This window comes from Necator americanus, chromosome X (genome assembly GCF_031761385.1).
Source record: "Necator americanus strain Aroian chromosome X, whole genome shotgun sequence".
Classification (NCBI taxonomy): Eukaryota; Metazoa; Nematoda; class Chromadorea; order Rhabditida; family Ancylostomatidae; genus Necator; species Necator americanus.
Window position 1 is genome coordinate 24903531 of NC_087376.1, and position 10471 is coordinate 24914001.

Below are 10471 nucleotides of genomic sequence, written 5' to 3' on the forward strand. Positions count from 1 at the left end.
CTAAAGATAGTACGTCATATGCACCGCTAGAATTACAAGAAGCGGATGGCCACCAGCCCAAAGAAAGTCTGTTGACGTGAAATCATGTCCGGGAGCTCCGTCATATTTCATGCTCTTGATAACGATTCGTACTTCTGAAGGAAGAATCCGTATTGGGGTTTCACCAGTGGGGTTGATCGGGCTTGACACAGGAGTTGATGAACCGAAAAGGTTCGAGTAGAACCTCTTTGTAATGACTTCGATCTCACGACGAGAAGAGATGCAAGTCCCGTCTTCGCTCAGCAAGCCAGCTCGCAGAATATTATGATTGCGGTCCCAGCGGCACCACTTTAGGCTTGTCCTTCTTTGTGCTTCTTGCAGAAACTTCTTCTGCTTGTATTTCGAAATCATCCTCGCGAAACGCATCTACAGCTACTGTTTGATGCTAACCCCTACCATGGCGAGTTTAGCTTTCGCCGTAGCTCGTAGCCCAACCTATATATCAGGGAGCCATCTTACGACATTTTGCCAAGACGGTGGTGCATCTTAGCAGTGGTTTACTCTTAGCTAGACTTTCGGATTTCGAGAAGTCGGAATGTCGGATGTGTCGAACTCCTTCTCAGCTTGGGAGACCCTGCCGGAGGGCGAACCTGCGTTGTGCATCGCATTTCGACCCCCAGAGTCACTTCCACGCCACTGTGGTACGGTAAACCGTTGTGGAGGAAGACTATTGTGACATAAACAGTTAACATAAAGAGAGGGTACACAAACCACAAAATGATTTTTAAAAAATTTATTTTTCATAATTCTGGTAATGAAACTACTGCACCTTTGAGCCAATCTTGAAGATGGACGACTTAGCATTTTTTTGCTGTTCTAACTTATGCTTGATGACGTCGGAGTCGTTTCGGTGGCACAAACCGTGCAAAATCATAAGTTGTCCTACGTGCAAGGCGGTAAGGGAGTCCATATTTCCTGAACGAAAAGGAAAGCCTTCAGAAAGGAGAAAGAAGAAGCTCGTAGACAAAGGAAACGTACCAGCGGCAAAGCATCCTTTCTAAAACATCAGGACTTCTATAAACAGGCCTCTCAGTTACTTTTGAATTAGCACAAACAAATGAAATTGAATAAATGTGAAGTTGAATAAATAAAATAAAAAATAAATAAAATAAAATGTGATGCATAATAAATAACGTGATAATGTTGTGGAGGTGATAAAATAGAAAACCAATTATTTTAAATGCAATTAACTACCTAAAAGTTTTGATATCTTCAAAAAAATCGGCTTGTTGTCAAACCCATCAAGTCTAAGCACTACAAAAATTGTGTATTATTAATTTATATGAAAGAAATGAAAGCAACCAGAGGTGACTTCGTATTGAATAGATAAGAGACCATAGGAGTCAATCTACATAGCTTACACAGTGCTTTGGCAATCTTCGTTTCATCCAATTCGATATGATTGAAGATCCGCAGTTATACGGAAACGTAGCGTTGGAAATTCGCTTAGGAAGGATGAAAAACGAGATCTTCAGAAGCTAACAGAAGTGTAAGAGCACTAAGTAAAAGTAGAAGCATAACTGCAATGAAAAGCAAGTACGCTGGCTCAAGTTGGTAAGTGTAGTGCAGACAAAGTGCATTATGCGTGAACTTTTCCCGATCGATCGCTTATTTATGCGCGATTATAAAGACCTCGATAAGGACATTTGTGAATTCGCCATTACATTCTCTGTTGAAACTAACTGCTGATGCTTACAGTTTATTCTGATTGGAAGGCTCAAGAGGAAGGAGATGCCGCGCGTTTATTATTGTGATGGTCAGGTAAATCAATCCCTGCCAAAGGCGCTATTTTGCATTTAGCGTAAAAGACTTTAAAGAGCACATTTCTCATCCGACAGTGACGGATTCTTTACTTTCAGTCGAAAAAAGCAACTTTAATGCTGCTACTGAGCGAAAAAAGGACATCTACAGGCGCAATTACGGTTAAAAATTAGTGCAAAGTGGGCTCCACGAGTTTCTGAATATTTACGCTCGAAGTGAATTTTATGCAGTAAGGCTGGCTGTGATCTTTAGAAAGAGACTTCTTCTATATTTCTACAAAGTTTGGTGCCTCTAGATTTCCCTAGTCTTTTTTTGAAAGCTAGTTGAGAAAAATCCCAATTTTTGCCTCAAATTTTCGAGTTTTTCTCAACCAACTTTTGACAGAACCAGAACACCTACAGACGCCAAAATTTGCAGTTAAGAGTTTTCGTTGATGCTCTATCCAAGTATGGGATCGAATTTTTCAACGGCACTATTGAAGAAGAGCGAAACCTCAGATTTTCGGCAACGCGTCAAAATCTGTATGACTTCAAACAAATTTCCATAACTCAGCTCATAAATTATAAAGAGGAATTCGGTTTGAAGAGTGTTGTAGAGAGAAATTCTTTCTATCATAATTTGTTTTTACTTTTTTATGAGTGGTTTTCATCCTCAGAAAAAGCTAGTTGAGAAAAAAAGTTGGGAAAAATGCCAAATTTCTCAACTTTTCTCAACTAGGTTTCAAAAAAGCCAGAGAGTCCTTGGAGAGGATTTCTTAACCTTTAAAGCGCAAATCTTTCTCTACACAACGCAGCCACCTATATCTTCCTATGTCTCTTCGTTAGTGCGTTATTCACGTTTATTTCAAGCTAACAAAATCCGATCTGTCCAGCAGTAATTTCCAATTAAGGCCTGGTTCTAATCGCTAAAATAACCTCTATATAACACTTATATGTGGCAAGCCGTGTTCTGAATACAATTTCAAAAAACTGGCAGTGAAGTGTTCTTCTCAGTGATTTTTTTCGGTTTTGCAAAAAGTCCAGATTCCGGCGGGGATCGAACTATTCATCGTTTGCAATCACTGTCAATGAGTGAAATTGTGTGTAGAATGTTGAAAGTAATGAGAAAATGCTTTTAGAATGTGATCTGCGTCGGTGTCAGTTGTCTTTTCCATTTTACAGAAGTGGAAAAATTCCGGCGGGGATCGAACTCTCAACCGCTCATTTCAAATGTCGATGAGTAAAATTGTTTGTAAATAATAGGAAATAGTGTGAAAATTGTTTTTAAATGTGTTCTCTGTCGTTCCCAGCTGTTTTTTTTTTTGTTTTGTAAAAATAGTAGTCCCGGCGGGGATCGAACTTTTGATCATCTCTTTATCAATGTCAAACAGTACAATTGTGTTGCCACATACACATTGAGAGATCACTCTTTTGTTCAAATTATGTGTCTACATATGTACTGGCACACTTCTAATTCTTGCAGTAGCGTACCTCGTACTAATTCGAGCAAATATACCTGTAGGATATTTTTGATTAGTAGCCAGTGTGGTATGGGTCGGGACCTACCGGTAGCATCTTCGACAATCTGACTGCCTTCTAGTTAGTCTTTCTTCGTTATCTTGACACGTCTTTTAATGTTCTCGCCTAATGATAATCACGTATTGGATCTATTTATACACTAATTGCAGTATTTACAGATGTATCACGATATTTGCGCCCTTTCTCCTGAGGAAAGCTTTATACGTTTTATTGAGACTAACTCCGAACCACGACATTCAGCCGAGTGGCTGGCAAAGAAAAAAATTGAGACATGCATAGTTCACTTCTCTATCTACGACGACGACGACGAAAGCTGCACTCTCGGATCAATCCTATACACTGCTTATCGCAGTACTCGGATCTTTTGTTTTGATTATGCTCTTCGCGCTACTGGTAAGGGTTTTTCTTTCATTGCGAACACTTTTTCCAGTCCGTTTGTGAGCTTTTTGAAATTCAATGTTTTTTTTGCTATTAACATTATTTTTGCTCAGACTTGCGCTGTGAGACGAAGACGGCAAGGAAATCGTGAATCGAGCAATCTCTCCGCTTGAGGTGCTTACTGCTGAAAATAGGAGATTGAAAGCATTTATTAGATTTATTAGATATGTAAAGTCCAATAAACATCTTCTGTGTTGTCTTCTCACTGCACTCTTCTACATCTCCATTCGAGCTACCTGGAACTCACATTATTACAGAAATTCCACAGAAAATCAAACAATATTTTAACCGTCTCTAGATCAGTCCATCGAGAGGTTGAATGCTTTTCTACCTCGATTATTATTCTTGATCTTCTTCTACCTGGCACACGTCATGCGGCATCTTGAACGTATAATTAAAATGACTATATAATTTTTTGTTATTATTTATTCTATTAATATCTAACACCTGCACAGGTAGGAGGTGTTATATAAGACGAACAATGTTTCTTTTGTAGGTATCAATCAAAACCAGCTTCAAGTATTCAGGCTTCACTGCAGATGCAAGCAGCTTCTTTAACACAACCTAAAATGTCTCACGACGAAAAAGGCGTGACCTAAAAGTGCATTTGTACTTACTTACTTAGATGCTTAGATGGCCTGTCTTCACAGCACGTGCCAGCCCCAGCATCTGTTAAACTCGTTTCGTTACCTCGCCATTGTCATCCAATATGTTCTCAAGTTTCGTGAGCGACGTTGACGAGGTCCTTGAGCAGTGTCCAGCTGAGCTCTCAGGTGGTCCATCCGTGTAGCGAACACGTGACTCTATCTCGTCGGCGTTCTCCCTCGACGGCATTTGGCATTTCTTGGGACCCACTCTAGCAATCTTTTAGTCATCTATGGTCGAATTTTCTCGTAATGTGGCTGGCCCTATGCTTTGCTTTCGATGTATATTCCACTGGGGGTGGGTCTGGCGCAGTCGGTTAGAGGTCCGTTGTAGCCGCACGGTCGAGGGTTCGAAACCGCCCTAGTGCAAACCAAGCCTTTTATCCCTCCGGAGCAGGGTCAAGCGTATAGTTGAGAAAAATCCCTCCTAAAAACGACCCCCCCCTCGTCGACCCTCCCAAAAACGACCCCCCTCATCTCGTTCCTACCAGTAACTGCCTACACAGCAATCAAAAGTTGGGTGAAATAAATAAATAATAAATAATAAAATAAATGAATAATAAAAAATAAATAATAATGAAAATAAATAATATAAAAGGAATTAAAAGACAAATAAACGCCTAATAAATAAATTAAATAACACATAAATTACAATAATTTAATTAATTGATGAATTTAAATTTTTATTAATAAATTAATAGTATAATAGATTATTTTAAAAATAGTAATGCTAAAAGTAAAACAAAATATATATTGTAATGCAGCGATATTAATAGAACAAATAACTAGAAAGTATATGTTAATGTTAATTGCATGTTTCAGATGCCGCTTGACGTGTGCCAGGTGGAAGAAGATCAACAATAATAATCGAGGTAGAAAAGCATTTAACAACTCGATGGACTGATCAAGACACGGTTAGAATATTGTGTTTGATTTTCTGTAGAATTTCTAAAATAATGTGTGTTCCAGGTAGCACGCATGAAGATGTGGAACAGTGCAGTGAGAAGACAACAGAAGAAGATGTTTATTGATTTTTACACATGCAAAAAAATTTAATAAATGGTTTTAATCTTCTATTTCGAGCAGCAAAGTCCTCGAGCGGAGAGCTTGCTCGAGTAACTCTTGGTGTTCCAGAAGTTCGCGTTCCCGGTTCCTTTGCCGTTTCACAGTGCTTCGTTTTACGACCCAAGTCTGAGCAGAAATAATGATAATAGCAGAAAACATTTTGAAACGAATTCCAAAAAAAATCACAGATAGACTGGAAAAAAATGTTTGCAAAAAAAAACTCTTACCAGTAGCGCGATGATCGTGGCGAAAGCAAAAATTCCGAGTACAGCGAAGATAAATATGGAGGAGTGGTCAGTCGGTGTAGCTGTTGTCGTCGTAGTCTCAGGCTGAGAAGTGAGCCACGCTTTTCTCAACGCTTTCTTCTTTGCCAGCCACTCGGCTGAAGGCTTCGATCCGGACTTACCTTCTCTAAGACGCTTAAAAGCCTCTTCAGGAGAAAGGCTGACAATATCTTGGTACATCTGTAAATACTGGAATTAGTGTATAAATAGATCCAATAAATGATTATAATTGGGCGAGAAGATTTGAAGAAGTGCCAATATAATAAAGGAGGACTCAAGATAATAAAGGAAGACTAACTAGAAGGCAGTCAGATTGCCAAATGATGCTACCGGTAGGCCGCGACCCATTCCACATTGGCTATCCACCAAAATAGATATATTTGCTCGGATTAGCACGAAGTAGACGTTGCTGCAAGAATTAGAAGTGAGTCAGTATGTATGTAGACATACAATTTAAAAAGATAAGTGAGCTCTAAATGTGTATTCGGTAACACTATTGTAGTGTTTGGCACTGATGAAGAAATGGTCGAAAGTTCGATCCCCGCCGGAGCCACTATTTTTGCAAAACGAAAAAACAGCTGGAAAAGAAGGAGAACACCTTTCAAAACAATTTTTACACTTTTTCCAATTATTAACAAACGATTTTACTCATCGACAATGGAACTGAACGGATGAGAGTTCGATCCCCGCCGGAATCTAGATTTTTGCAAAACCGAAAAAAATCACTGAGAAGAACACTTCACTGCCAGTTTTTTGAAATTGTATTCAGAACGCGGCTTGCCACATATAAGTGTTATAAAGAGGTTATTTTAGCGATTAGAACGAGGCCTTAATTGGAAATTACCGCTGGACTGGTCGGATTTTGTTACTTTGAAATAAACATGAATAACTCACTAACAAAAAGGCGCAAGAGGACAGAGCTGGCAGCTTTGTGTAGAGGAAGATTTGCGCTACAAAACGGCTAAAAAATCTTTTTTAGGGACCCTCTGGTCTTTTTGAAACCTAGTTGAGAAAAAGTTGAGAAATTTGCCGTTTTTCTCAACTTTTTCTCAACTAGCTTTTTTTTAGAGATAAGAACAATTTGCAAAAAACCAAAAACGGATTGTAGTGGCAAAAATCTTCCTCTATAACATACTTTAAACCGATTTTGTTTCTATAAACTATGAGCTGAGTTATGGAAGTTTGTTTGAAATCACACAGATTTTGACGCATTGCCGAAAATCTGAGATTTCGCTCTTTTCCTCGTTGCGAGGATGCTGTAGCGCCGTTCAAAAATTCGATTCCATATTTGGATACAGCATCAGGAAAACCCCTAAATGCAAATTTTGGCCTTTGTAGGTCTTCTGGTTCTCTCAAAAGCTAGTTGAGAAAAACTCAAAAATTTGAGGTAAAAATTGGGATTTTTTCTCAACTAGGTTTCAAAAAGACTAGGAAGGCTAGAGGCACCAAACTTTGTAGAAATATAGAATAAATCTCCCTCTACACAAAGCTGCCAGCTTTATTGCACGAGAGTCACCTTGAGCCTAGATATTGAGAATCTAGTGGAGCCTACTTTGTACTAATTTTAACCCTAATTGCGTCTGTAGATGTCTTTTTTCCGTTTAGTAGGAGCATCAGAATTGCTTTTTCGACTGAAAGTAAGAAAGCCGTTGCTGTCAGAAGAGAAATCTGCTCTTTAAATTCTTTTACGTTAAGTGCAAAAATAGGACCTCTGGCAGGGATTGATCCCTGACCGTCACAATAAAAACAACGCGACATCGCGCTGATCCTTCGAACCACCATAAAGTACTGCTGCATCAGCCGTTATTTCAACAGATGATGTAATGGCCAATTAACAGATATCATTATCGAAATATAATAATCGATCGATGGGGAAAGGTCACGCATAATGCACTTTATCTGCACAACACTTACCAACTTGTGTCAGCGTACATGCCTTTCATTGTAGCTATGCTTCTACTTTTACTTAGTGCTCTTACACTTCTGTTAGCTTCTGAAGATCTCGTTTTTCATCCTTCCTAAGCGAATTTCCAACGCTACGTTTCCGTATAACTGCGGATCTTCAATATATCGAATTGGATGAAACGAAGAGTGCCAAAGCACTGTGTAAGCTATGTAGATTGACTCCTATGGTCTCTTAGTACTCAATACGAAGTCACCTCTGGTTACTTTCATTTCTTTCATATAAATTAATAATACACAATTTTGTAGTGCTTAGACTTGATGGGTTTGACAACAAGTCGATTTTTTGAAGATATCAAAACTTTTAGGTAGTTAATTGCATTTAAAATAATTGGTTTTCTATTTTATCACCTCCACAACATTATCACGTTATTTATTATGCATCACATTTATTCAAGATTTCAATTGTTTTGGTTTGTGCCACCGAAGCGACTCCGACGTCATCAAGCATCAGTTAGAGCAGCAAAAAATGCTAAGTCGTCCATTTTCAAGACTGGCTCAAAAAGCGCAGTAGTTTCATTACCAGAATTATGAAGAATAAATTTTTAAAAATCATTTTTTGGTTTGTGTACCCTCTTTTTATCCTAACTTTTTTGCTACAGTTGTCTTCCTCAACTGCAACCGCGAGACTTCTTCAATCGTTTATTCGAATATAAAAAAAATTATTTATTCTATATCATTTATTTTTATATTAAACAGAACTCAAGGACTGAATATGCATCATTGACGTTTTTTCTTCTTTGAGACAACTCTTCCATTTTCTAGTCGCAGATATCGGGACCTGAAAAAAAAGCCTTAGAATACGTTTCAGTTGTGAATATCTTCTGATATGCGATAAAAACATGCCATTCACTGCTCATCATCCTTCAAGTTTCAGCACTACGTCTGGAAAGAAGCAGTTTTCACTCCTGTTTTTCTGCTGAATGTCGCATACCCAAATTACACTTCATTTTGTATACTTTAATATGTGTTTGTTTGAAAACGACAACCCCGTCTCCATCTTCTCTTTGCTCCTTGCATTTTTTCTGATTTTCCTACCCCCACTTGAATCTTTTCTTAATTTTCCGACACTCCTCTTACGACCCCCTGTTGAGAAATTCTCAACACACGCTTGACCTTGCTGATAACTGTCTAGTGGTATGCAATTATGTTTCAATCGTCAGGGGTCTTTGTGAGAGGATTTGCCGGTTACCTGCAATAATGTACTTAGTCGAAAAGAACTTCAAAGCTATCACAAACATGTACTGATGCTAACTCTTTGTTTTACTCCATGCATTCAGAGCACGTGTAAATGAGGTTTTCTTCATGTATTGTTTTCTTGTGATGTTAGAAAACGTCCTCGACAATGATTTACCGCCTCATAGTTTCGTAGAGGTGACTCTGCAATGCACAGCGGAGGTTCGTGTTCCGGCAGGGTTTCCCTAGCTGAAAAGGAGTTTGACGCATCCAATATTTCGACGTCTCGGAATCGGAAGCCTAGCTAATAAAAAACCACTGCTAAGAATCACCATCATCTTAGCAAAATGTCGCAAGGTGGCACCCTGATCCATATAGGTTTGGCGACGATCTGTGGTGAAAGCTAAGATCGCCGAGGCAGGGCTGCTTAGTTTGGGGAAGAGTCTTTTTGCCACTCTAGCATGTTCACTGCCTCAGTACCCTTCACACTGGGTCCTGCCGTCTCAGACGTCGGACGGCGACCGGTAAGAGGCGATCAGAACTCAGATTGCTCAAGACGTCTTTGATTCTGGATCAAGGCGATATACGCACGACTCGCCATGGAGACTGTCTCAAACTGTGTACTTACAACGCGAGAACAGTTTCCACAGACGCTGACCTGCATGCCCTTCTCGGAGCTGCAGAGCGTATCAAATTTTACGTGATTGCTCTGCAGGAGACCAAGTGCAGAAGGAGCGACGTACGACAGATGAATGACGGTACACTCGTCATTCGTGGAGAGAAGGTTCCGTCGCGAAATGTAAGCGGTGTTGATTTTGTTGTGTACCCATCTGTCGTCCATCTCGTCGATTCTCACGAGATCCTGTCACCTCGCCTGGCCATTCTTTGCCTCCGCCCTCTGCGCCAAAAACCCATCAGTATCATCAACTGCTACTCACCAACATCAGCAGCTGATGAATCCGAATTGGAAGCGTTTTACGAGGAGCTGGAGGAAGTAGTCCGCAACGAGAAGTCCTTCTACGAATTCGTTGTCGGAGACTTCAACGCAAAACTAGGAAAGGCCACAGAAGAGGAATACAGGTTTGGAAGTTTTGGACTAGGGGACCGGAATGAAAATGGCAATCGTCTCGCCGGGCTGTTGTCCGCCGCTCGCCTCTTTCATGGGAACTCTCTTTTCATGAAAAAAGATCATCGTCGGTGGACATGGGAATCGCCCAATGGTGCGAGTCGTGCGGAGGTAGACCACATACTTATTAAGTGGGGATGGCGCCTACTTGACGTCTCAGTAGTACCATCCTTTTGTAGTGATTCTGATACGTCTCCTTCGTGTGAAAATACGACTTGGCCGCATGATGGAAAAGAACGTCTGCTAGCCGCCACTAAGGAGAAAAGAAGCATACGACGATTGCGTACTCGAGGACTCCTTGTCCCAAGGTGACTGGCACATCGAGGAGGATCCAAACGTGGACTACGAGATGCTGCTCAGAGGATTACGAGCCTGTGCTGAACGTGCCTCGAAGACGCATACGACAAACTTGGATCAAATTTCGAACACCACCAGGTAATTGTTAGAAAGAAGAACTTG

At 40.1% G+C, this 10471-nt stretch overlaps 4 protein-coding genes across 5 annotated transcripts; 1 reads left to right on the forward strand and 3 right to left on the reverse strand.

The window, feature by feature from the left end:
* RB195_025355 (uncharacterized protein) lies at window positions 1–405 on the reverse strand (the record flags this gene model as incomplete). Its single annotated transcript, XM_064213458.1, has 1 exon — window positions 1–405. The coding sequence occupies one exon, from the start codon at window positions 403–405 to the stop codon at window positions 1–3; it is 405 nt and encodes a 134-aa protein (XP_064069339.1).
* Window positions 406–4220: 3815 nt separating this feature from the next.
* Window positions 4221–4589, reverse strand: RB195_025356 (uncharacterized protein; the record flags this gene model as incomplete). Its single annotated transcript, XM_064213459.1, has 2 exons — window positions 4221–4319; window positions 4446–4589. 2 exons carry the CDS (start codon window positions 4587–4589, stop codon window positions 4221–4223), a joined length of 243 nt encoding a protein of 80 aa, XP_064069340.1.
* Window positions 4590–5464: 875 nt separating this feature from the next.
* Window positions 5465–6103, reverse strand: RB195_025357 (uncharacterized protein; the record flags this gene model as incomplete). Of its 2 annotated transcripts, XM_064213460.1 has the most annotated exons (3): window positions 5465–5590; window positions 5692–5928; window positions 6047–6103. In XM_064213460.1, the coding sequence occupies 3 exons, from the start codon at window positions 6101–6103 to the stop codon at window positions 5465–5467; spliced, it is 420 nt and encodes a 139-aa protein (XP_064069341.1). The 2 variants fall into 2 exon arrangements, with proteins under 2 accessions (XP_064069341.1, XP_064069342.1); XM_064213461.1 differs by lacking the exon at window positions 6047–6103.
* Window positions 6104–9634: 3531 nt separating this feature from the next.
* On the forward strand, window positions 9635–10324 carry RB195_025358 (uncharacterized protein; the record flags this gene model as incomplete). Its single annotated transcript, XM_064213462.1, has 1 exon — window positions 9635–10324. The coding sequence occupies one exon, from the start codon at window positions 9635–9637 to the stop codon at window positions 10322–10324; it is 690 nt and encodes a 229-aa protein (XP_064069343.1).
* Window positions 10325–10471: the final 147 nt, after the last annotated feature.